The sequence below is a fragment of the Limulus polyphemus genome, unplaced genomic scaffold (assembly GCF_000517525.1).
Source record: "Limulus polyphemus unplaced genomic scaffold, Limulus_polyphemus-2.1.2 Scaffold411, whole genome shotgun sequence".
Taxonomy (NCBI): Eukaryota; Metazoa; Arthropoda; class Merostomata; order Xiphosura; family Limulidae; genus Limulus; species Limulus polyphemus.
This window is the reverse complement of record NW_013666021.1, coordinates 37,940-62,717: the sequence shown is the minus strand read 5'-3', so window position 1 is coordinate 62,717 and position 24,778 is coordinate 37,940. Positions and strand designations below refer to the sequence as shown.

Genomic DNA, 24,778 nt, shown 5'->3' with positions numbered 1-24,778 from the left:
ATTATCTACTATTCTTCAAATTACATTGCAGTCATTAAAAAATATGTTTCAAGTCTAGCAGTATTTTCTTATCTAACTCCTAAAACAGTTTATGTAGCTTGTTAGTAACAAACTAGCCGAGGTTATACATATTGTTATGAAACATATGAAGTTGTTGTGGTCACTTAAAAATAGAAACCTGAAAATATGTTATCTTAAAATAGTTTGCAGCTGAAGTATTTTCCTGAATTATTTGTTGGCTTTACAGAATTAAATCAGATGTTGTTTTCTAATTATACTTAGTAAGTCTGAAATGGTATAATTATTCACAGTTCATAAATATCATGATAAGAAAAAAATGACTATAAATCCTAAATCATATGTTCAAGATAAAATGCTGTGTCTAATATGTGGTTACTAATAACATGCAGTTTTTAAATTTTACATCCTTTGCTTTATTTGATAGTTACCACTAATTTTGGTGCTTAATTATTTTGATTATGAATTCTGAGCATCACAAGACCTGCTTCACTGTTTCTTATATCATAGAGTTTTATACCTAACCACTTACTGCTTCCATAATAGGTAAAAGCAACCAAAATAAACGCTGCAGAGTAGAAAATTATGAATGTTCTTTGTCAAAGTTAATACTGAGGAAATACAATTTGGGGTTCTAAGTTATTGAAACAGAATTTGCCACAACGTAAAAAATATGAATAATGATTAGTCATTCTTAACTGTATTAAGATACTTAAAAATAAGATCTCAGTCTATAATGCACAAAAGAATATATGAACTTTTTATGAAGATCGCTTCTGTAGATAAGTTAAGATGGTTATAGATTTTGTATATGTTTTTTTAGTTTACTCGTGTGAAAGTTTTTCTGTAGAACCCTCAGTATTCTTATTATCAAGAGCAATGGGACTTTGGTGTGACTTCTTATCTGAAAAAATATCATACATGATTAAAATTTGTTCAATACCCACAAAAGTATTTTTTCCAAACAGTTTGTTGCATCCTCTAGGAAAACCTTGTACATCTTCCAGAAATATGTGCAAATCTTCCTCAATGAAAGAACTAAAATTTTGTAGCATAAAATAAATGTACGGTTACTAAGCATGTTTTGCATTCAGAGGTTTCGTATAATTGAAAATTATATAATTCCATTTTAATATACTAGAAAAAGTTTCAAACCAACAAGTGACTTTTTTACCATCTTATCCTTAATTTTGAGATATGTCTGTCATGGCCTAATAATTTATTGAAAACCTTTTTAACCCTATGTGTAATGGACTTGGTCATTTTTACTGACCTTATAACCTTCAAGTAACCATGGAACTATACATAACTTTGATTGTACTATGTATGTCTTCATGAATTTTGGCAAGCTTTTAACCCTTTCAAGATGGGTCGCAGGTGAAAGGTCATGTCATCTTGTTTGTTGAGTCACATTCAAAATTTTATTGAACTACTATTTCATGAATTTATGTCAGTAAGTTTGGTATCAAACTGTAGATTATAATTCAAATTTTAGAACTAAACATTACTCAATTTGTTAATTTAAAAGTAAATATTAAAAAAACACAGATAAACATGGATTTTTGTGTGTCATATGGTATGTTGAATGTAGCACTGGTTCAAATTAGATGTTTCTAAAGTCAAAAACTAAGTCTATAGTTTGTATGAATTAAAAACTCAAATTACAGATATTAACAAGCTAGAATATAAAATAAGAAGGTCTTATCTTTTCTATTTGCTAAAATATTGCTCATGTAATGAATCGAACACAGTGGCCACACTCACCTCTTTCAATTTTTGAAAACAGTCCCTTATATACACTTCTATATATGACATGTGAATAACCAATCAAAATCTTAGAATGTTTCTCTAGTGGCTTTCTTAGCCATTTTCAAATACAGCATCATATCTTTCTTCTGAGACAAACCTTTGTACTGGTAAGTTGAGTCTTTAGCTAATATCAAAATTTTATATTTTTTTAGATCCAAATACAGCTTATTTACTAAACTTGAAAAATTATAATGGAATCCTATTGTATCGATATAGTAATTTATGCTTTTTTGGTTATTCAAATGCATATATTAAAAAAAATCCTTTCGTTTCACATCCTCCATAAGAGGATGGAAATTTATATTCAAGTTTGTCAGTAGTTATAGAATGTGTTTCTAATTGGTTGAACAATCTGAAGCAGTTGTAAGGGAAAATAAAAAAAATCAATAAATGAGAAATCACAGTGCCACCAAGCCATGTGATTCTGAGAGTTGCAGATTGAAAATTTATTTAAATATTTATTTTTGAAATTAAGAAATTTAAACTTAGATAAAATAGAAATTTAATTATAAACTACATTTTTTTAATACCAAACTTATTGACATACATTAATAATAAAGTTGTTTAATTAAATTTCATGTATAACTCTGTAAAAGGACTTCACATGCACACACTGATTCTACCCATATTTATAGAGTTAATTGTAAAATATCTTAGTATCTTGAACAGTACCAAAATAGTTCTCAATGAAATGTAAACAAAACATTTAAGTAAAAATAGGTAAATAATCTGAGGTAGACTAGTAAACATACAAAATGTGTATTTTTTTGTAGAAGCTAAGTAAGCAAACCAGACGTATCTAATGTTTTGTTGTCATATAACAGACAGGCATATATCCAAACATGGAGAACTGCTGGCAGGACTTTACATCTACCTTTCCGTTTATACCCATCACTACTGAAGACTTAGGTCCAACATCATCACTGGATACTAAAAACTATTACTCTGAAAGTAATTCCAGTTTGGTTGAAATGTCATTTGACACTCAAGAAAACATTAACAACCAATACTCAGGGGTGCTGCTTCATAATGCTTCGTTGGGTCCACCAACACCTGACCTAACAAATTTTACTTACCCTGCTTATTCTCGTAGTAAGTATTTTTAACAGATTTCATAAAACTGCAAACTTTAGTGAAGTTAAGTAGCTTTTCTAAACAACTGATTTCCGAATTATGTTTGTGTGCGTGACTAGTGGCTGAAATATGGGAAAGTCTGCATATGTGCAGCAAATATTTTGACCAGTCAGAAAAATACAACTATGGTTGAACCAATGGTGTTAATTAGAAATATTATGCAAGAGTGAGCAGTTTTATCTGAAATAATTTTTACATTATTTATAAATTTTTAATCAATGAGAAGAATGTAAAAATATTTTAATTTTTGAAGATCCTAAGAATGAAACATAAAGCTTTTTTTTTTGTAGTCTTAGGATAAATCTGGGCATGTATACAGTAATTGCTGTTAAATAGTTTATTTTTGACATCTATAGTTTTTTGATAAAGATAAAAATTATATGAAGATAATATTGATGCATCCTCAAGTAATTAGAAAGTGTAGTAATTCTATTAAAGACCTTTAGAATAATATTCATAATTGGTGAAGATCACTTGTATAACTTAAGACGTTATTATATAGGAAAAAATACATTGCAAATTTAACAACATAATGTACCTTGTTTCTATGAGCAAATGATTATTACATATAACCAGTTTACATGAATAGACTTAACATAAAATTTAAGGAGAATAAGGGACATGTTTGTCCATCCAGACTGTCTCATTTCCTAAACTGAACTCTTAAAAAATCCTCAAACCAGATCTCATCATTCAAATGTTTATCAAGCATTCCCGTGAACTCCCTAAAATTTAATGCATCCGTCACATCTGAAGGCAACCCTTTGCAAATGCCCACCACCCCATTCTCAAAAAATCCTTTCTTAACTGAAGATGACTCCTATATTTGTTTCATCTAGACCTACCTTTCCCATCATTAAGTATGAAAAAAAAGATGATACAGTGATGTTAAAAATTATCTTAACATTAATAAACAACTCAATCAGATACCTCTTAACTCATCTTTTTTTTTCCCTTGTGTAACAATATTTCCATCTTGGGTGTCATTTTAGTACCCCTACTCCAAACCCTTTCCAACAATTCAATAACCTTTTAAAAGTGAGGAGCCTAAGACTGAATACTGTACTCCAAGAGTGGTTTAACTAATGATCTATACATTAAATTTAACCTTTAGATTTGTATTCAGTATTTCTGTAGATACAACCTGAAATCCTATTTGCCCTACTACAAACAAAAGTACTCTGCTTGGATGGCTCAAGAGACTGATCAACTAGGTTATTCCCATCAAAATTATACTTATAATATAATTCAAATTATGATAATCCTCATACATTACTTTTTATGTATTATCATTATAAGTCATCTCATTTAATTGCCCAACTCAACAAATAATATAAATCCCTTTGTAAAGCAGCAACATCCCCTTTACAGCCAGCAGCACCCAAAACCATCAGCAAATTTAAGCAATTTATTAACCATTTCTTCATTTATATCTTTGATGTAAATCAAAATGAGCAGAGGTCCTAACACTGAAACCCTAGGTACCCCACTTTTGATATTAATAGAGTTTGACTGAACTCCATTTGTAACAATCTTCTGCTTTTTTCATCCAGCCATTTTACTGTCCAGTGAGCCAACTCACTTCCCACATATGTGGAACTCATTTTCTAACAAGCCATTTTTGTGGCATGTTGTCAAATGCTTTCTAAAAATCCAGATACACCAAATCCATACTCTTACCTATATAAGCAGTAACCTCTTCAAAGAATGTCAAGATTGACTATAGAACTGAATTTTAAACTTTTTTTAAACAACTTAGCAAAGCATCTTTTATAAGACTTTCAAAAACTTTTCTTACCATTGATGTAAGACTAATGGGCTTTTCATTACCAAGACAATTTTTATCATCTCCTTTGAAAAGAAGTGTAATGTTAAGCCATCTTCTGGCACTTGGACAGTAGTAGCAAGTAGCTCACATATGTAATATAACCTCCTTCAAAACCCTTGGGAAAAATATCTGGACCAGAAGCTTTAGCATTCTTTAAACTTCAGTTTTTTCTTAACAAGCTCAGAGTTAATGTGATCATTTTGTTTGATCTTGTTTCCATCTCACTAATGTTCAGGATGAGGAATATTGCTCAAATTTTCATTTGTAAGAATTAAAGAAAAGAATAATTCACCCATCTCATAATCATCAGAAATAAGCCTTCCTTTATCATCCCTGAAAGGCTCTACTCCCATCCTAGCATTTTGCTTACCCTTAATGAATTTAAAGAATCCTAACTTTTAAATTTTTCATTTTCAGTCTATAGCTTTCAAACATCTTACTCTCCCATAGCACTTCAACAATCTAAGAGAAAGGGTTTCATATTTGTTTGAGTTGTACATTTGTTCTTTGATTAGTACATAATTATTCCTCATTACTAGAAAGCATTAAAATGTAAAAAAAAAAAGTTGTAACACATTTCTAAAATCTGGTTTATTTGTTGATTTTTATGTAATAATATGTATACCATGACACAGAAATAGAAACAGGGTAACATGCACAAAAGTATTTTCTGAAAAAAAACATTAAATTAAATTGTACTTCACTTATTTTTATCAAGTACGTTTTAGAACCGAAGTATAAGTCACACTGTAAATAAACTAATCATGATATTTAAGATAGCATTATTCTTGATTTTTTTTTAAATTTAGAAATATTTCTACTCTGATTAATAAAAATCTTGAATATACATATTGTCATTATAGGAGAATGAAGCCATCTATATTTAAAAAAAAAAAGAAAGAAATTCTCAGACAGAAAAATTATAAAACTACGATGTGACCTGAAAATATTATTTGCTAAGTTGCTAGTCAACTTTTCATCAAACAAGTAAAGCTCATTAACAGGCTATTTCACTGGAGCAGATATTTGTCATGGACAGATAGTGTATTAAAGCCTTTGTTTCATGCCATTTGGTACTTTTTGTAAACAATATTCTCATCAGTAACTAGAGGAGAGAAAAAAAAAGTTTCACTTGCACATTAAAAAGCCTCCCACGTGCACATGATAACCAATCTCATAAAGACTTCATGTTACCTTATTAACAAAAGATTATATTTTTAGGTGTGTTTAACATATTAATGTTTCGTAAGCAGGGTTTTATACTACTCATCTTGTGTCAGCAAATATAATACCAAAGTATGATTTTGTGTTTTAATTTCTGTACGGTTTTAACAATGGTGGTTATAAAAAAGTATATGCTATATTTTGGACTTCAAGGTGACACATCTGATGTTGGGTCAGCAGTAGCAACTTCTATGTCTACTTTGACTAATAGCACAGATCCCATGAGTGATGGAATGATTGGTGTGATGTATGAACACGATTTTCCAGGATTCATGTACCCAAATAATGCTAGTATGTCTACCACAACGAACCAAACAGAGTTATTCTTAACAGATTTGTTGGCTGATGAAGATTTGGAACCCATGGAGAAGTCTGCCTCTACTGAAAGTACATTCTTCCATTATGATTTTTATAATAGTCAATATTTGTTTCAATAATAATATTTAATATATAATCTTTTATCTTGAGAACTTCACATTTTAATGAAGTTTATTAGTACTTTTTATTTTTGTCCAAATCAAACTTAACCCTTCCTCCATGAATCTGTCATTTTACTAGACCTTGAAAACTATGATGCTTTAAATACTAGAACTCTGAAATTATTAATAAATTTTCACAAAATTTAGCAAGTTTTTTGTAAACATTAAAAAGCCAGTTGTACTTAAAAAATCAGAATTTTTATAGTGTATTTATAATGAAAACTTGTATATGAATCTCCAAAAGCTTTACTGATTAAATCTGAGTGCAAATTGATTTTCATGCTAAGAATAAAAATACTTCTTTTCATCTTAAAGTAATAATAGTGTATTTCCATAACTTATTGAACCTCCTAAAATTTATATCAGAAGTTTTAAAGTAAAGGTTTATATTTTATCTGCCACGTTATTGTAATACTAACTGTAGCTGAATCATCAGTGCACAGTGAAATTAAATTTTCAAAATAATGTAATTAACATACCTTTTTTCTTCTTCTTCTTTCATTACTTAATTTATTGCCACATCGTAAGTTTCTTATTCATAAATTCAACTGTTTGCATTTTTGTATATAGTTTTTAGTTTTAAAATTTTATTCCTGTCTTGTACAACTTACAATTTATTCATCTCTGAAAAGCAACACATCACATTGGGAATATTAACAGCTTTCTGTATACCTACCCACTATCACTTTGGGAACATTAGCAGGTTTCTGTATACCTACCCACTATCACTTTGGGAACATTAGCAGGTTTCTGTATACCTACCTGCTATCACATTGGTAACATTAGCAGGTTTCTGTATACCTACCCACTATCACATTGGGAACATTAGCAGGTTTCTGTATACCTACCCGCTATCACATTGGGAACATTAGCAGGTTTCTGTATACCTACCAGTTATCACTTTGGGAATATTAGCAGCTTTCTGTATACCTATCTGCTATCACTTTGGGAATATTAGCAGATTTCTGTATACCTACCCACTATCACATTGGGAATATTAACAGATTTCTGTATACCTACCTGCTATCACTCTGGGAATATTAGCAGATTTCTGTATACCTACCTGCTATCACATTGGGAACATTAGCAAGTCTCTGTATACATACCTGCTATCACATTGGGAACATTAGCAAGTCTCTGTATACCTACATTCTATCACATTGGGAACATAGCAGGTTTCTGTATACCTACCTGCTATCACATTGGGAATATTAGCAGGTTTCTGTACACCTACCAGCTATCACATTGGGAAAATTAGCTGCACATGTGAAGTTCTACACTTGTCTTTTAGGCTAACTTTCATTTACTTTAATAATACAGTACTTGCTTTGCTGACTTTTCAATTTAAGAACACATATGAACACTCTTTTTAATGCAATTATGTATATATTGTTAAGACTTTTATATTTCACTTATCAGATGCTTGAAAATGAAAGAATAAATAGCATAAGGCAAATAACAGCGAGTTTTTTTTTGTTTTTCTTTAACAGCAACTAGATATTCTACACACATGGATGCAGAAGAGAAAAAAGTTGATACTAGTAGTGATTCAGCTGTTTCATCGATGGGCTCTGATTCTGTACCTTCTACATCTGATGTAGTGAGCAACTGTTATAGTTATTTACTCCCATCTTGACTATATTTTAATTGATAACAATACTGATGTTGAAAGAATGAGTTAATGAAATTTCTCTTTAAGATTTTTATTTAATGATAAAATAACTAATCCTGTCATGACAAAAGGACTGATGTGTGCACTTCAGGTGGCAAGTGCACACCCATATACCAGATTTTTAATTTAAAGCAAAAAATATAATTCAATTTCAGATATATTTTTAGCCACAAATAGCTAAGAATTAATCTTTTAGCATGTTACTATTTTAGTGTTTTTCACAAAAGAAACATTCCAACTTACATTTCTGCACAACTCCGAGAAATCTAACTCACCTGTAGACAGTGCATTAATCTCTCCTACCCTCTAATTCTTTCTAAAGAATTTGTCTGCTTATCCTAAAGCCTGATTTTATATTTTCTAAGATAATATCACCCCGTGAAAATATGATTCATGCCTTGCTAGTTATGTTATTTCCCTTCTCTATCAGTGATATTATTACTACAAGTACCTCATTTGTTGTGTGACAATAGAAGGTCACACCATTCTTAATGCAACTCAACTTTGAGAATATGCAAAGCTTAAGACTAAAATCTGTTGGATAGAGGAGATTCTAATCTCTATGTCACTGTAGAGAGTGATTAAATGATTTTAGCAGTAATTTGTGGTTTATTTATATAGTATTGTTAAGCAGCTGGAGTTCCTGCATAGTGAGCAAATGATCCTAATGCAAAGTTTTTAACACTTGGGAAGAAATCATGAATCTAATACTGTTTTTATATTTTATTTTGATAATGTTTTCGTGTTAAATTATGTTTGTTTGAAAGCTACAGGTTAGTTTAGTTAGCTTTAGCAAACTATTCATATGAAACATCTTTTTTTTATTGAATATTTAAAGCTTATTTTATTCAAACCACAAAGACAAACAAAATAACTTGTTTATTGAAATAAACTATAATTACTAGATATAAATTGATCTCAACCAAAAATAATTTGGGCAAAGGTCCTGTTATGGTGCTCAACAAAGGTAACAGTGACACCATTTGAAAAGTGGGATCATTGTTTACCAATAAATCTTTGTCAGTCTTGCTATGTTTTATATGATTTATAATGGAAAGTTGACTGCTTCAAACAGAAAAATGGAATATCAAAAGAAATTAGTAATGAATATCAAGCTGAAACAGATGGAACTTTTTGATCAATGAAGAAGATGAATATACAAATGATTTTCCTTGTAAATTGGAAGTGTAGTAAGTGTAAGAAAAAAAAATATATAGAAATATATATTTAAAGAATTTGTGGAACAAACCAGAATAACATTGTTTTCCAACATGACAAACAAAGAACACTGTGGTTGTCTTAAACAAATGTGATTGTATTTGCAAGCAAAATACTTTGTAACGTCAGTGGCTAACCTAAGATAAAAAATGCGTGATGTGAAGGAACTTCTAATGACTATTTACAGAAAATTATTTTGTTGTTTTTTTTTGTTTCTTTGTTCTCTTCAAGGATCCATAATAAGAATCACTGCATACATTCCATTTTATTGCATCATAGATGCAGAGTTTTGATCAGAATGTTTTAGTACATTAATGCTGTAGAGGGATGTAGCTTGAGTGTATGGAAATACATTTAGAATCAATTCTTGAATTATTAAAATAGAGAGCTTTATTTTTAATGAAATTATGATTTTTTCCACTATGTTATTAAAACTAATGATTTTTATGAACAATAAATGCTTATGCAGATTTTTCAAAAATGGTAATTGTTTAACATCTATATTAAGTCAGGTAAAGGTGATTAACATTTTATGGTTTACTGGTGCACTAACACTTTCTGGACCAGTGGGTTGTCATTGATATTCTATTTTTTTTTCTTCATCTTGCAGTGAAAATATTAAGCAAATTGCATGAAATGTAATATACAATCTTACTAAATAGTATTTACTTTTGGATTAACAAAATGTGTACAACTTTTACATTTTCTATCACATTTTACATTGTGAAATTTCAAACATTTTGTTGCAATAGATGCTTTTGAAAAAATATAAATATGTTTTTATCTTGAAATTTCAGTTTGTGCTATTGTTGATCAAAATGTTCCATTTTATATATCCAGTCAGTTTCAGAATGGTTGATATTCATTAACATACTTATTATGCCAATTGCGGTAGTTACCACTTGCGGCTATAAATCATAAAAAAATACAAAGCAAAAGTTGACATAACGAGTATTTTTTACTTACTTACATCATTTTAATTTGATAAACATAACAATATTCACAAAATAGATATTTGAGTCATTAAAATACTTAGTCATTTTGTATTGTACTAGGTAAACCAAAGTAAACTTACCTCGTATCTTGTCGTAGAAAAAATTTTCTGCTGCTTTTAAACAGACTAATTTAACACAAAAACATTTTCAGAAATGAAAAGACTGCCTAAAGAAACATCAAAATTCCTAGATCTATGTTTGTTCCTAAGCCTTCTGTACATACAGTTAGCTTCCTTTGTTCAATTTTGCAAGAGTTCTGTCTAATCACTTTCCCATGACACCATAAACTACTGTTCCAACCACTTTATCTAGTCCACATTCACATAATGAGTTTATAAACTTTGCCTGTAGCTACTTTGAAAGTTGTGATTCATTAATGGTTGTTCAGATCACATGCTGTGACATCATAAAAGGGTGGGAATAAAGGCCAGTAGTAAAACAGAAAAGGAAAATTTTAAGAGAAATAAGACATAACTAGTTGTGTTTTCAAGAGATGGTATTTTCTTAGCAAATATAAGACTATGCTTTGTAATAGAGAACAAATTTCAAGAAGATTTAATAAATGTGTTGCTTACAAGCGAGGCTTCATGGAGATGTGCCCCTATCTCCTCAATGGCACAATGGTAATTCTGGAGATATAAAGCACTAAAAACTGGGTTTTGATACCCATGGAGAGCACAGCACAGATGGCTTATTGTGTAGCTTTATGCTTAACTACAAAGAAACCTCAAAGCTGTGCAGAAATGTAAGTTTGAACATGTTTTCACTTTTATTTGCAAATTGTCCTAAATGTATGATACATAATACCAAAATTTCAATTCTAAAATTGTTAGTTATTAAAATGTTAAAAATTCAAAACTAGCAGTAATTTTTTTTATAGATGGTAACAGTCTTTAAGTAATCATTTACCATTATATTGTTCTAAGAACATTTTATTATTGACCTTGTATAACAGGTAATGACCTTTTGATTTTGGTATCAGTGGATCAATTACTCCATCACTCAAAAATCAGATGGGTGGGTTGTCATTTTAAGGTTAAGTGTATTTGTCATATACACATGTAGTAATGCATCAAGATTTCTTTCTTTCTTTTTATAACAAAGAATTAGCTTCTATGTTTACATTTGCACATTTTATTTTCCTTGGCTTAAAAACAATTATCATCTAATTAGGAATGGCTAGATTCCTGTTCAGAAACATCCTCTCACCATGATGATCAGGAGATTTCCTTCAATGTGGAATTAAACCATTCACTAGCTCTGTCATCAGAGTTAAACAGAGGAGTGGATTCTGCAGATTTGTCTGGAGTTAACCATCCACTTGTGGCACAAAAAAAATATAAATTTTTTGGTCGTCGGTTGCAAAACTTTGAAAATCAGGTAGGTAGATAACTTCCATTGTAGTTTCTGTTTTTGTACAGGTACAGATTTTTTTTTGTCATAGCTCAAACATTTTGTTTAATGTGTATTGTGTATGTATGTATGTGTGTGTGTCTCTATATACATATATGTATGTATGTGTGGTGTTGATTGCTATTTCATATATTTTCCTAATGTTTTTCTAAGTAAGGTGGCTTCAGTGTTGATACATGTATCCAATTAAAGATACAGACAGTTATGAAAAAAATGTTTCATTGTGATTACTAGATTCAGCATCACAATTTTATTTAATTTTGTTTTGAGTTCTACAACCATGAGTTTTGGTATTTTCTTTGGTCTGATTTCTGTTTCAGATCAATAAAAACAACAGTGAAATAGTTTGTAATGTTTATTAGGTGCTCTTTATTTGAGTTTTATAGTGATATCAGTGTCTTTTGTTTTAGTGAAATAAATTATTGAAAAGTTGTTAATTTTATAATTATTTTATTTTAATGGTTATTTTTATTAAATTTGTTTTTGGTGTGGAGTACTTCTGTCAGAGTACTATTAGTAAGCTTAAGAAGTATATTATGGAAAACAATTGATAATGTAAGGTTTCAAAACTTCTTACTCATCATTTTCAAAAACTTACAGATTTTGTGCAGAGAATGATATTCAAATATATTTTACTTTTTTTATAAAATTTATTAAGTCCAAGTGAGACTTGACATGTTTGATTCTTCTTATGGTCTCTAAAAGCTTAGATTTTATACAGAATTCAAACTGGTCACATGTCATTTTCAACAGTATTGTCTAAAAGCGTATATTATATGTGAAATTTAAACTTGGAATGTGTGTTTCGTTAGCGTTTCTCTTCTTGTCCTCTGTAAACTACTTTTTGTGTTGTGTAGTTTTTGTTAAAAAACATATTCGTTTAAAAACCTCAAGTTGTTGCCTTCAAACATTTTACACTTTTTTTTTGAAGTTTTCTCCTTTCAACTACAATAACCATTATATTGTAGTTTAATCTACTTGTGACTTTTTTATGGTGTATTAAGTTTATAAAGTTTTGATTACTGAATTTGTTGCTACTTGCAAGCATTGTTGTGATAATTTTGAGATTAGATTTTCTAGCTTAGTATCTACTGTACTGTTATAAGTAGTGACTATTAATTGCTAAGTAGGTTATTAAAAGACCAGGCAATTAAAGATTATTACTCATGCTCTTACATATACTTCAGTGATGCAGCTTTGAGTGAGTAGATAAAAACTTGTTTTATTTCTTATGATATTTCATTACTTAACAAGTGAGATATGATCACATAAAATGATAATTTAAAGCTGTGTTACTGAAGTGTATTTGGATTAAGGATAACTAAAAAATTCTTAGGCCCTCACAAGGTTGTAAAAATGATATATGATTTATATTTAGTGCAATGCTTTAGCCTTTTGTATCTCAACTATAAATTTCTTGAGATATTGCTTATGGAATGTAAATTGTAATAGCTTTACATGAAATACGTTTTTTTTTGCTTTTGTTATTCAGTAATGCATATTCATTCATCAAACTTCTCAGGCCTTGAGAGATCAATATATATATATATATATATCACTGGATTATTTAACTTGGATTTGTGCACAAGTGTCACATATACCACATAAAATGTTTAATATTTCTTTTTGATTATCTATATTTTTTCTTGAACACTAGGGTTCTGGAAATAGTATTGAAGACCTTCACCAAGCAGAACAGACATTCAAACGCCAAGAGTACCTTAAAGTAAATGATCAAGATGATAATTCTACAAATAATCCATATCCTTATACTTCAACAGATGAAGTAAAACACTTAGGACATGAACTTGAAATATGTTCTGCAAGTAGTTCAGGAAACACTCTTGAAGACAGTTTTCCCAGTTCTGCCCATCACAATCATACCTATCATTTACCAATGGATGGGAGCAACTGCTCACAAAAGCCTATTATGAGGGACAAACTTAAGGCTCACCTTGAAGAGCAGGATCAAAGAAAAAGAGATGAAAGCAATGCAAGAGCCCTAAAACTGCCCATTTCTGTGGATGAAATTATAAACCTTCCTATAGATGATTTTAATAAAAAGATTTCAAAGTATGAACTAAATGAATCACAGTTTACATTGATTAGAGATATTCGTAGAAGAGGAAAAAACAAAGTAAGTACTTTTATGAAATCATTTAATGTATATTAAGCAATGTTAAACTTCGTTGGATCTGTTTCAAGGAAATACTTTATATAAATTAATGCCAGTTCCTATGTACGTAGAATTAAGGGTCCAATCACGTTATTTACTTATTCCAACTCGGCAATGACAAAAGATCTGAAATTAGTTGGAAGCAGTTATAAAAAATACACACAAATTAATTTGAATATATGGCATTTCATAAAATGTTTGTGACGAACAAAAATTTATCTCATTAAATCTATTAATTGTGATAAAATTCTGTTTGTCTGAAGATATTTTTATAATATGCTTGTTAATTAGTCCCAAGCACATTTGAAATTGAAGGGATTTATTTCACAATGAACTAATTAGGGTCAATATGGTAACGCATTTTAGGCCAAATGTGATGTTCAACATACTTATTAGGCCTAATTGGCTTTCCTGCTTTAGTATCTTGGGTGTTTTACACCACACACATATCTAGTAACGTATACAAATAGCATTTCAGAATGGACATTTTGGCTTGTATAAGCTCAAACTAGTTGTATTGGATGAAAAACCCCTAACAGTATCCTATTTTGAATACTCTTGAGTAAATTTACTGAGAGAAGCATGGTAAAAATACCTGTAATATTTTTTAGGCCTAATAGGTTTCTGGTGTTTGAGAACAACAATATGAAATCAAAATATTTGTTTCTTAACCTTAAAATTTGGTGCAAAAACATATATATTTAGTGTAACAATTATTCTTTTGTTATTGTTCTATATATTCATTATTAATACATTATAGAAACAGTAATTGAAAGATAAACTATGATTCTTAAATAGATGGTTTAGGTTGTGTATTTATGATGAATGAAACAAAACTAATATGGGAAACAACTACCTGTATCAGCCACAGTTTTCAGTGTCAGTATTTCTGGTATCTTATTTGCTGTAAGACGTTTTTCAAAACACACATTTTCTCACACTTTAGCTTTATCCCAACAAAGGTTATTTTCTGTGCCCATCTAACTATTGGTATGAATCTTGCCTCACTTGCTCCAGCCTTTATAACCCACTATGTTGCCCATAGCAATTTAAGTCTTGTGATTCTCTCCAACTGCATCAATGGGCCCCTATACCAGATCTGTATATAAGCTCCCTGTTATTACTTCCTATTCACTTTTCTCAATGGCATAATGTTACAAGAACAGTTTTACACACTTGGGGTAGGTTCCTCTTACGTGTTGTATAACTTTCACATTGGACAATTTTTTGTTTACCCTGTTATTGGGTTTTGAGTTTATTGTCTATTTTGTTTAATTTCAATTACAAAAATATAATAAATATTTTAAGACATTTCCGATATGAATTCTCGCATTCACTTCTCTGATGCAGAGTCCTAGTGCATCTAATCTGCCACCTCTGAAGTCTAGTGTTGCCCGGAAGACGGGGGGAGGCCCCCTTTCCACGGAGAACATCCAATACCTCATATGCAGAGAGATGGAGTCTTACATGAGGTCTAATGTTTCTTCTCCTTTTGGCTCAGATTCTAAGCTTGTGGGGATCAGGGGTGGACTGGTGAGAATTTTTCCAGCTCCTTCCTTTGCTTAGGTAGTAATCACGAGCTTTGGACAGACATCAAGCATCATTTTTTTGCAATTAGTACAGCAAGTTTGTGATGTCTTGAAATTTCTCCTGTGATTTACAACTCTTCTCCTTCTTTGTAGGAAAAGAGTCATTTCGCTGATTACCTAATCTTTTCACCTTTGCCAGACATTGCTGTGCATGCTCATAGATTTGCAGATCAATTGATAGAGGCTGGTGCCATGCCTTGTCTTCCCTGTTTATCAGATCAGCATGCCTTAGCTTTCCATTGACTGGAGAACCAATGTTTAATTGTTGTTTTTTTATCTTCTTTGTAACTGTTGTGTGAGACCTTTTACAAACATTCTGCTTAATTTTCAGTGGATCTTAGTCACTTATTGACTTCTACTTTGGTAAGGTTATCAGTTTCTTCTCTCTCGTTGGTCTCTTGGTGCTTTGTTGCTGGGATCTTTTGGAGAGAGATACCTTGCTTGAGGGTGTCTTAGACTTCCTTCTTTGGCCCTTATTGGTGTTGGAGAAGCTCCTTTTCTCAGACGTTCAATTTTTGCAAGTATTCCAGATTTCATAGGTAAATGTGACCCACTTCCCCTTTTTTCTTTAGAGACTGGTCTCCCACCTTTCCCAGTCTTCTAATTAACGGTTTACTGCATCTCCTGTTTCGGGCTTCCAGACATCCTGCTTTGGTTCCATGTTCTATCAGAACACAATGGAGATCCTGCCCTTAGATGTCAACAATGGCTTCAAGTGAATACCCTATAGGATCCGGTCCCATGGGGCTCGACTCAGATAGTTCAGGTCTGTATGGGAAACCTTTGCCTCTGGGTTATTCAGGTTCTTACCAGTTGGCTGGTTGGTCCTTCATATCATGTTTCCTCATCCATTGCCTACCATAACTGTTGTCTTTCCCATCACCAAGGATCGTCTTACATCCAGTCATCAAAGCACAAGCCATCAAAGATCTTCCATTCACAAAGGTCTTAGAGTGTGTCGACTACTCTCTTGAGTGTTTTTATTCCCATTTGTTTGTAGTAACGATGGAGATGGGTGATTGGTGACCTGTTATCGACTTTTCTCATCTCAGTCGTTTTCTCCAGCCTCCTCAGTTTACCATGGAGACATTTATTTTGATACAGTGGCACTTTGCTCCCAATCTATGGATGACAGAGTTTGATGTTGCAGATGCCTGCCTACCTTCATATTTCAATTGTGGAGTCTTTACGTTGATTTCTTTGTTTTGTGCACAAGAGACTGGTTTTTTTCAATTTCCTGATCTACCATTTTGCCTTGCATCCATCCCATACATATTTTGCCAAATAGTCAAATCCTTTTCTCTTTATCTTCACTCAATAGACCTTCACACACACCATTATATGGAAGACTGGATTCTTCTTGCTCCTTCCTACCCCTTGGCACAACTTCACACTCGTGCTCTTTTATCCAAAGCTGTGAGAGCTGGGTTTTTCATCCAAATGGAGAAGTCTATTCTTACTCCCACACAGTACCTCATCCATTTAGGGGTATTTTTCAATACACGTCTCAATTGGGCCCAACCTTCTCCTCTTCCTCTTCAGGCCATAAAATGAGTCTTTCTTCTAATACCATCATCTTTTTCTCCACTGGCGCATTCGGTTGTTCTCTTTGGGGATATGTGCATCCTTTGAATCACTCATTCCTTTAGTTAGGGCCCAAGTGCATTCCCTTCAGTGGTTGTTACAGGACCATTGGAATATTTGCAAGGATGCACTGTATTGTCCAGTGATCCTGTCACAATCCAGCCCACTTGATCTTGGCTGGTGTTTGTACAGGGACAACACAACAGTAGATGTCCTTCTCCTGCCCCTACATCATGAGATACATCTTTTGATGGATACATCTCAACAGAGATGGGAAGCTTCTGTAGGGGATATGGAATTCAAGGGCTCTTCATTTAAATCTTTTAGAGCTTCTAGCAGTTCAATGAGCTATATCTCAAGCTCGTGAATTGTTGCGAGGGAAGGTGGTAATGTTTCACACAAAACATTCCATGGTGGTGGTCTCCTACATTTCCTAGCAAGGAGGCACTCAGTCCAGGTCTCTTTGTTTTCAGGCATTGGATCTTCTCTTTTGGGCTCATGAGATTGTTCTCCTTGCTTGTGAAGTTTCAAGTTATCCATTTAGTGACCAATCAGTTATCCTTATTATTTATTCCACTCAAGAAGAAGAAGACAAAGCTTGGTGCCCTCCTATTAATAACCTTAGATGGTTTTCCCTTGTGTATTGTAGGAGTAGAACCAGCCTACACAAGAGCCTCCTCATAATTCTGGTTCAGGGAGACGACTGTTTGGGTTGTGCGTGGCCTTTCTTTTTGGTCATTCTCTTTATTTCAATGTTCATGGAAGAGGATCCTCAACTCCTTGTAATTCCACACATGGAGCTTCACTTCCTGTGCCATTAGTTGAAATTCATTTGTTCCACATCCTCCTTGTAGTTCCAGGTTCAGGAGGTGTTGCCTTGCCTGTCAGGCTAGGGAATTAGAATTTAGGTTCATAATTCCAGGTTGGGTAATCTCTGTTTCTTCAGGTTGAGTGAAGCATCACAGGTTCTGTAATTCTGAGTTTGATTTGTTGCATTTTGTGCTTCTACAGGCTGGGGCGAGGGTTTGTCCACTTTGATGTTGCTTGCCTTCTCTTCGTAATTCCGGTGGCTTGACATGCAAAATTCTGTAACATTCAGGTTGGGTTCCAATGATATCACCTTGGATTTTGACTTAAGTCCATAGCCCTATAATTCCAAGAACAAGACATAGGACCTCATCTGCCTGATTGGAGCCTGGACAAATTCATATTCTGCTAAAGGTGTTAGGATTTTGCCTCTGTGGCAGATCGACCTTTACCACCCAACAATTGGATTTCATGTAGTTCGGGCAAAAATTATGGCTTTTCCTGAAGTAGTGCAGACCCCACTGGTATGTTATTACTATATCTAATTTCCACCCACCTCATCTGTGTGGATCTTCCACTCACTGGCCCCTCCATCTTGTCAATGTGGTATTCTAGCTAAAGTGTGAGTGGAGGTAAATGTGTTTCCAAAGTTAACATTTTCCTGTACTGAAAATGTATTTCTGATAATACCTCATCTCACACTCTCCCGCTCTTCCTCCCCACGAAATGGCCAGTTTCAGGTCTGATAAAATGAAAAGTGAATAGGAAGTAATTACTGGGAGCGTATATATGGATCTGGTATAGGGGGTGCATTGACATAGGTGCAGAGAATCACAAGATTTGAATTATCATGGGCAATATATTGGGGGTATAAAGGCTAGAGCAATCGAAGTAAGATTCATACCAATGCTTATATGAGAAAACTTTTGTCAGGATAAAGCTAAAGTGTGGAAAGAGGTAAATATTATTGGAAATATGTATTTGGTATAGGAAAATGTTAACTTTTGCTATTCTTAGGCAACCTAGCATTTATGTTTTAACTCATAATTGTGCAATCGTATGAGTTTGTTTATTGTAGCCCCTACACATGCTGTTCCTGGTGTGTTATGCTGTAAAGTTTAGAAAATTGTATTTTATAAAAGCTTTGTAGATTGTTGATGACACCAAAAGCTAACTGTGTAATGTTTTAATGGAGAAATCCTGTATGAAAAAGTTTTGTGCTATAAAAAATACCTAACAGTGTTGGTAAAACTTTTAAAATGTTTGAAAGTTTCTTTTTTATATTCAAGTTATTGATACCATTTAGTGCTAAACTAACTTAGAATGTATGTAACAAACATATTTGCCTTTGCTACACATATAATGCATCTCAGTGAAATCTGATTGTTTCTTAATGTTAATTTGTTGTTTATATCATGTGATTACTGCATATCCTCACTAGTTGAATGTGTCTTCAGAGATGTTTCACGATAGATCCTGGGCTTTTACAACAGTTTCTGCCTTTACAGCTTTATATTTCTGTTTAGTCATAATGAATATGAAAAAAAAAAGGTCAAACCAACTATGCTTTCACTTGTAAGAGAGGTTTTCCTTACTGTCATCCAAGAAAATTCAAAGCAGTGAATGTTGGAGAAGCTCAAAGATTTATCCAAAGTAAGTTTTGAAATTTGGATGCCTGTAAAGGGTGACTGCTCTATGTGTATCACAATGATTAAATTACATAACTGAGAGCCCTGGGTCTAGAAATATTGGGCAAGCAATTTTTGAATGTTGTTCCTAAGTGTCATTAAAGCATTTATTGTGTGTAAATTACAGGATTAGAAAAATAAAATATCATTTATGATATATTTGTATAAACAAATGCAAACATTAAATTTATGGAATAATGCATTTCTCAGTCGTGTTTACAACAACTATGAGGAACTCTGTGTTATGTGTAGGTAAAGTTTTGTATACTGTCTTTTTAATACTGTAGCATTCATAAAATTGAGAATTGAGTTTTTGAATTGCAGTGCTTTTCTGTTCCGTGGTTGTGTTACAGTGGGAGATTTTACGGTGAAACTTTTTGCAATATTGCATTCATAGCCAAGAAATATTATGATGTCTAATTATTAACATACTTTAAAGATTTCTCTTTCCCACTTTAAACTGAAAAATGTGTAGTTTATGTGTAGTTTTTTTGTTCTGTGGTTGTGTTACAGTGGGAGATTTTACGGTGAAACTTTTTGCAATATTGCATTCATAGCCAAGAAATATTATGATGTCTAATTATTAACATACTTTAAAGATTTCTCTTTCCCACTTTAAACTGAAAAATGTGTAGTTTATGGTAAATTATTTTCCGTAACATATTGTTTTTTCAGTAACTTATTTAGTGGACATACTGTATTTGCATTAAAGCATCAAAAGATTTTTATTAAATTATTATGTTCTTACAGGTAGCTGCTCGGAATTGTCGAAAAAGAAAGCTGGACCAGATTATGGATCTTCAGCAAGAACTGAATATGCTGTGTGATGAAAAAACTGAACTAAAGGCAGAAAGGCAAAGAATGTTGAATTTTCGTCAACAAGCTCAAGACAAGTACACCCAATTTTATGACTATATTATGAAGGGGTCATCCACTCCACCAGCTCCTCATGGACCCCCAGATTTTGCCTCAACTTCCAGCCAGGAATGTGGATCATTTCCCATCTCTGGAAATAGTACGCGAGAAGGTGATTCATCACCTGAAGACAGTAAAGGAGCTCGAATGAAGCGCAAAGCTAATAAAAAGTGATATGTTTTAATAAAATGATGTAACAAAATAACATTAGCATGAAAGTTAACATCTACGTGGTGTTGGTTGTGATATAATCACATTTTCCAGTTACTTCAGATTCAAAATGTAAGGATAGTTTTGTATTCAGAGAAAACCTGTCTTTTTATTATTATTATCATTGTTAGCAAGGCAACATTAATGGCAGTTGAAATTGGTCTTAACCTGCTGAGTTCAAAATAACATTAAAACTAAGATATAAAGTATTTAAGAAAGCAAACATGAAGATAACATTGGCATTGGTCAAAAACTTCAATCAATTCATTCACTTTTTTTAAGTAGATATAGTTATCTATTAAGCACCGTTAGTATTCTATTGGATATTACTGCAATATATATATATATATAGTGAATTGTGTTACAGTACTTACAGAAGGGGCAAATATCATACTTCCATATATTTAGAAACAATCTTTTAGCTACATTTGAATAGAAAAATATACATAAAAAAAGGTTTTAGGATGTGTGGTTACTTCAGCTCTGTTGCATAATTAAAGTTATCAGATATCAAACAGATTAGTTTTATCAATCTTTTCTATTCATTTTTTCCACCTTTCTCTGCATATTAATATTGTAAGAGCACATTGGTACTACATTGTCTTGTACTATTTTTTTATTTCTTAAAGAACGATCCAATATCAACCTTGATTTTCAAATGTGCACTTCAATTTACAGACAACCATGAGTACCTGTATTATTTGTTTTGTCATTTGTATTATTTTGTTAACTGCAAATCACATTGTTTTAACAGAAAGATATGTTAAGAGATTGATTGCCTCTGATGCAAGGTTTTGTAACTGGGATTCTTTACTGTGTTATCTGATATTGACATAAACATCATGAACTGCTTCACTGCCAATAAAAGATGCTATTTGTGAATATTTTATTTTTAAACATTTTGGTAAGTGCTTGTGAAGAATTTTACACATTAAACCTTGCTGCAAAGTTGAGGTTTTACTCAGACTTTGCAGTTACTTAGTTTAGGCTAATCAAGTTCTTTTTGTTTTCGATATATGCTATGTGACAGAAAGTCTAGGGCAATGTGAAAACACAACATTTTGTGTATGAGAATCCATTGTTTCAGATTTTAGTGCTTCGATATATTTATAAAAAAAGGAAAAATAAAATTACTGTGTGTGTGTTTACATCTATGAAATACATTATTATACACACACACACATCATCAACTTATAAACTGTGGATGTAATAATGTGAAAACAATATTTTATGCATGAGAATTAGTTATTTCAATTTCATTATAAAAAGAAAAAAGAAAATTCTTGTGTGTGTGTGTATGTACATGCACATACATATGCCTCAGTTTACTAAGCTAGCTGTAATAAGGTCAGGCAAAGCTTCACTAGTTTCAGTACTTATCATACAAATATTTACTAAATGTCAATTTTAAGAGTTATAAATGAGCTTAAACCATTAAGAAATGAATACTCGTTTTTTTGTTAAATCTGTTTTCTAATGGAATGGACAAATGTACTTAAGATGATAGGTGAAATTTGAATATGTATGTGTATATATATATATATATATAAATTAAAATAGAACTAGGAAAAAAAGGTTAAAGGAATGTTCAAAAAGTTAGGATAACTCAGTGAAGACTGAATAGAAGTTTAGAACTTCTGTCATGGTTATGATTTTAGTTACCTTTCTTCAGTAACAAGTTATTTATAGAAATAAATTCAAATTGAAATGCTTTTATTAATAACTTAACCATAGGGTATTCTCAATTTAACCGTTTTAAAACAAAAAATACATGCATGTGGATGCTATCTCTGTTCACCTTGCAGTTTTTTCTTTTTTCCAATTATGCTATTAAAATAAACTTGTTGCATTTATTAGACCACACGAAATATAATTTTCTAGAATTTTGCTTTTCTTGAAAGAAAGTATGATATTCAGAATAAAAAAAGGTTAATTTGTTGTTTTTGGCTCTGTTGTTTTATACACATTAGTTATTAATGAACAATAGTTATTCCAAGTTCTCTAAAGAATTGTAATTATTATTCAGAATTTAATTTGTACTTTGTTATATAGTTGACTGTGCAAGTTCAAAAAACCTTTTAAGTGACATTACAGCCACCACCCAAGTGAAAAGTCTTGAATGGAAAAAAAATGCTATATGTTTTGAAACATCATGCACATCTACTCAGGGGAAATGCATTGTCAGCACTAGATGTTTTATAGTTGCCATGTGGGATGTTATAGGCTAAATTGAAAGTACACATCTTGAGATTGTAGTATTTTAGTAGTTGAAAAATTGCAATATTTGACGTGAACAACTTTTATAATTTATGAAAGTAATATTAGAGATTGTGGAATAGTGAAATAAACAGTTAACTTGTCAGACTGATTGGTGTAGAAAAAGTTATATTTTATACTCTAAGAATTTGAAGGATCTAAATGTGAAATATATAGTCTGATTTTTTTTGGCATAACTATATAAAACTTTTTTTTTCATTTTGTTTTTAATACATTGTTCCCTGTGTGTTAGATTATAGGCTTAAGTGTGTGGAAATACGTGTACTTTTGACAATGGATAAGGCTAGAATCTTGAAACTACTAAATGACATTCCACAGTTGTTTTAAAATGTAAAAAAGTTTCTCAGTATAAGCATATTTTGAGCAATTTGATTAAAGTGTCAGTATATGCTTTTCCGTGGAGAGCGGGTTCGAATCCCCGTCCCACCAAACATGCTCGCCCTTACAGCCTTGGGGACGTTATAATGTGACGGTCACTCTCACTATTCGTTGGTAAAAGAGTGGGTGGTGATGACTAACTGCCTTCCCTCTAGTCTTACACTGCTAAATTAGGGAGGCTTGGGCAGATAGCCCTCGTGTAGCTCTCGCTGAGAGCACATGGTAACAGTGGATATAAATATTGTAACTGTTGGTACATGATAGGTAATGCTAAACTGTTTGGTCATATAGTATTTAGTTTTATGAGTTGTATGATCTGATAAGCAGTTAAATATGTCAAGTGATATTCATAAAATAGGGAAGTTACGTAAATTGAAAGGAAACTAAAGATATCAACTTATTTTGTTGTGAATTCGTATTTCATGAAAGGAACACAAGTCAAACTGTTTTTTTTTCAGACCACTTAAATTATTTATATATACATTATCTTACCAAAAGTCATGGGACACTGGTAGTTATGAATAAAACATGTCTATTCCAAGAAACTGATGGCGTGTTACCCCGCCTTTGGCCTTAATGACTGCTTCTATGCGTCGTGGAAGACTATCTGCTAGTTTCTAGTAGTATTGTGCTCCACTACTGAAAAGGTCTGTTTTGGCCTTTCCCTCATTCTGCGTTTCAGTTCATCCCAAAGATGTCCTATCGGGTTGAGGTCAGTGCTCTCTGCTGGCCACTGCAATGTTCTAATATTATTCTCTTCAAACCACGCTTTCGCAGTCCTCTCTTTGTGACATAGAGCGTTATCATGTTGGAAGGGGTAAGGGCCGATGCTATAAAATTGCCACAATGTAGGATACACAGAATTGTTCAGAACATCAATGTAGGACTCTGCATTTATGGATCCATGCACTGCGACCAGTGGACCTAGTCCATACCACGAGAAGCACTCCCAGACCATGATACCGCCACCATCAAACTTCACTGTTGTGACAACACACTCGGCTAATAAGCGTTCTCCAGGCATCTTCCATACCCAAACGCATCCATCAGACTGGAAGACCGTGTAGCGTGACTCGTCGCTCCACAGGACCGATTTCCATTGATGCACGATTCAGGTTCGGTGTGCCTTGCCCCATGCCAATCAAAGTTTTGCGTTTGTTATCAACGGCTTATGGACTGCAGATCTTCCGTGAAAACTCATGGCATGCAGCTCTCGATGTGTCGTGAAAACACTTATAGGGTTGCCTGTGGCTGCTAGCATCTCCGAACACAGACTCTAGGGTCTGACGGTGAGATGAGGTAACCAGCCTTCTTAAGGCGCATCAGCTCCTGTCGGTCAGTATTTACGCCTACCTGGTCGTTTC

The 24,778-nt window shown here is 32.4% G+C and overlaps 1 protein-coding gene across 1 annotated transcript in view; it reads left to right on the top strand.

The window, feature by feature from the left end:
* Nucleotides 1–22,699, top strand: part of LOC106458061 (nuclear factor erythroid 2-related factor 1-like) — a 46,336-nt gene extending 23,637 nt beyond the window's left edge. The window contains exons 5-10 of the mRNA XM_022384199.1: nt 2,652–2,919; nt 6,158–6,400; nt 7,983–8,092; nt 11,551–11,757; nt 13,448–13,927; nt 20,385–22,699. Coding sequence (XP_022239907.1) covers nt 2,652–2,919; nt 6,158–6,400; nt 7,983–8,092; nt 11,551–11,757; nt 13,448–13,927; nt 20,385–20,723 — 1,647 coding nt within the window. The 3' untranslated portion in view covers nt 20,724–22,699. The remainder of the gene's footprint in view (nt 1–2,651; nt 2,920–6,157; nt 6,401–7,982; nt 8,093–11,550; nt 11,758–13,447; nt 13,928–20,384) is intronic.
* The last annotated feature ends 2,079 nt before the right edge of the window (nt 22,700–24,778 follow it).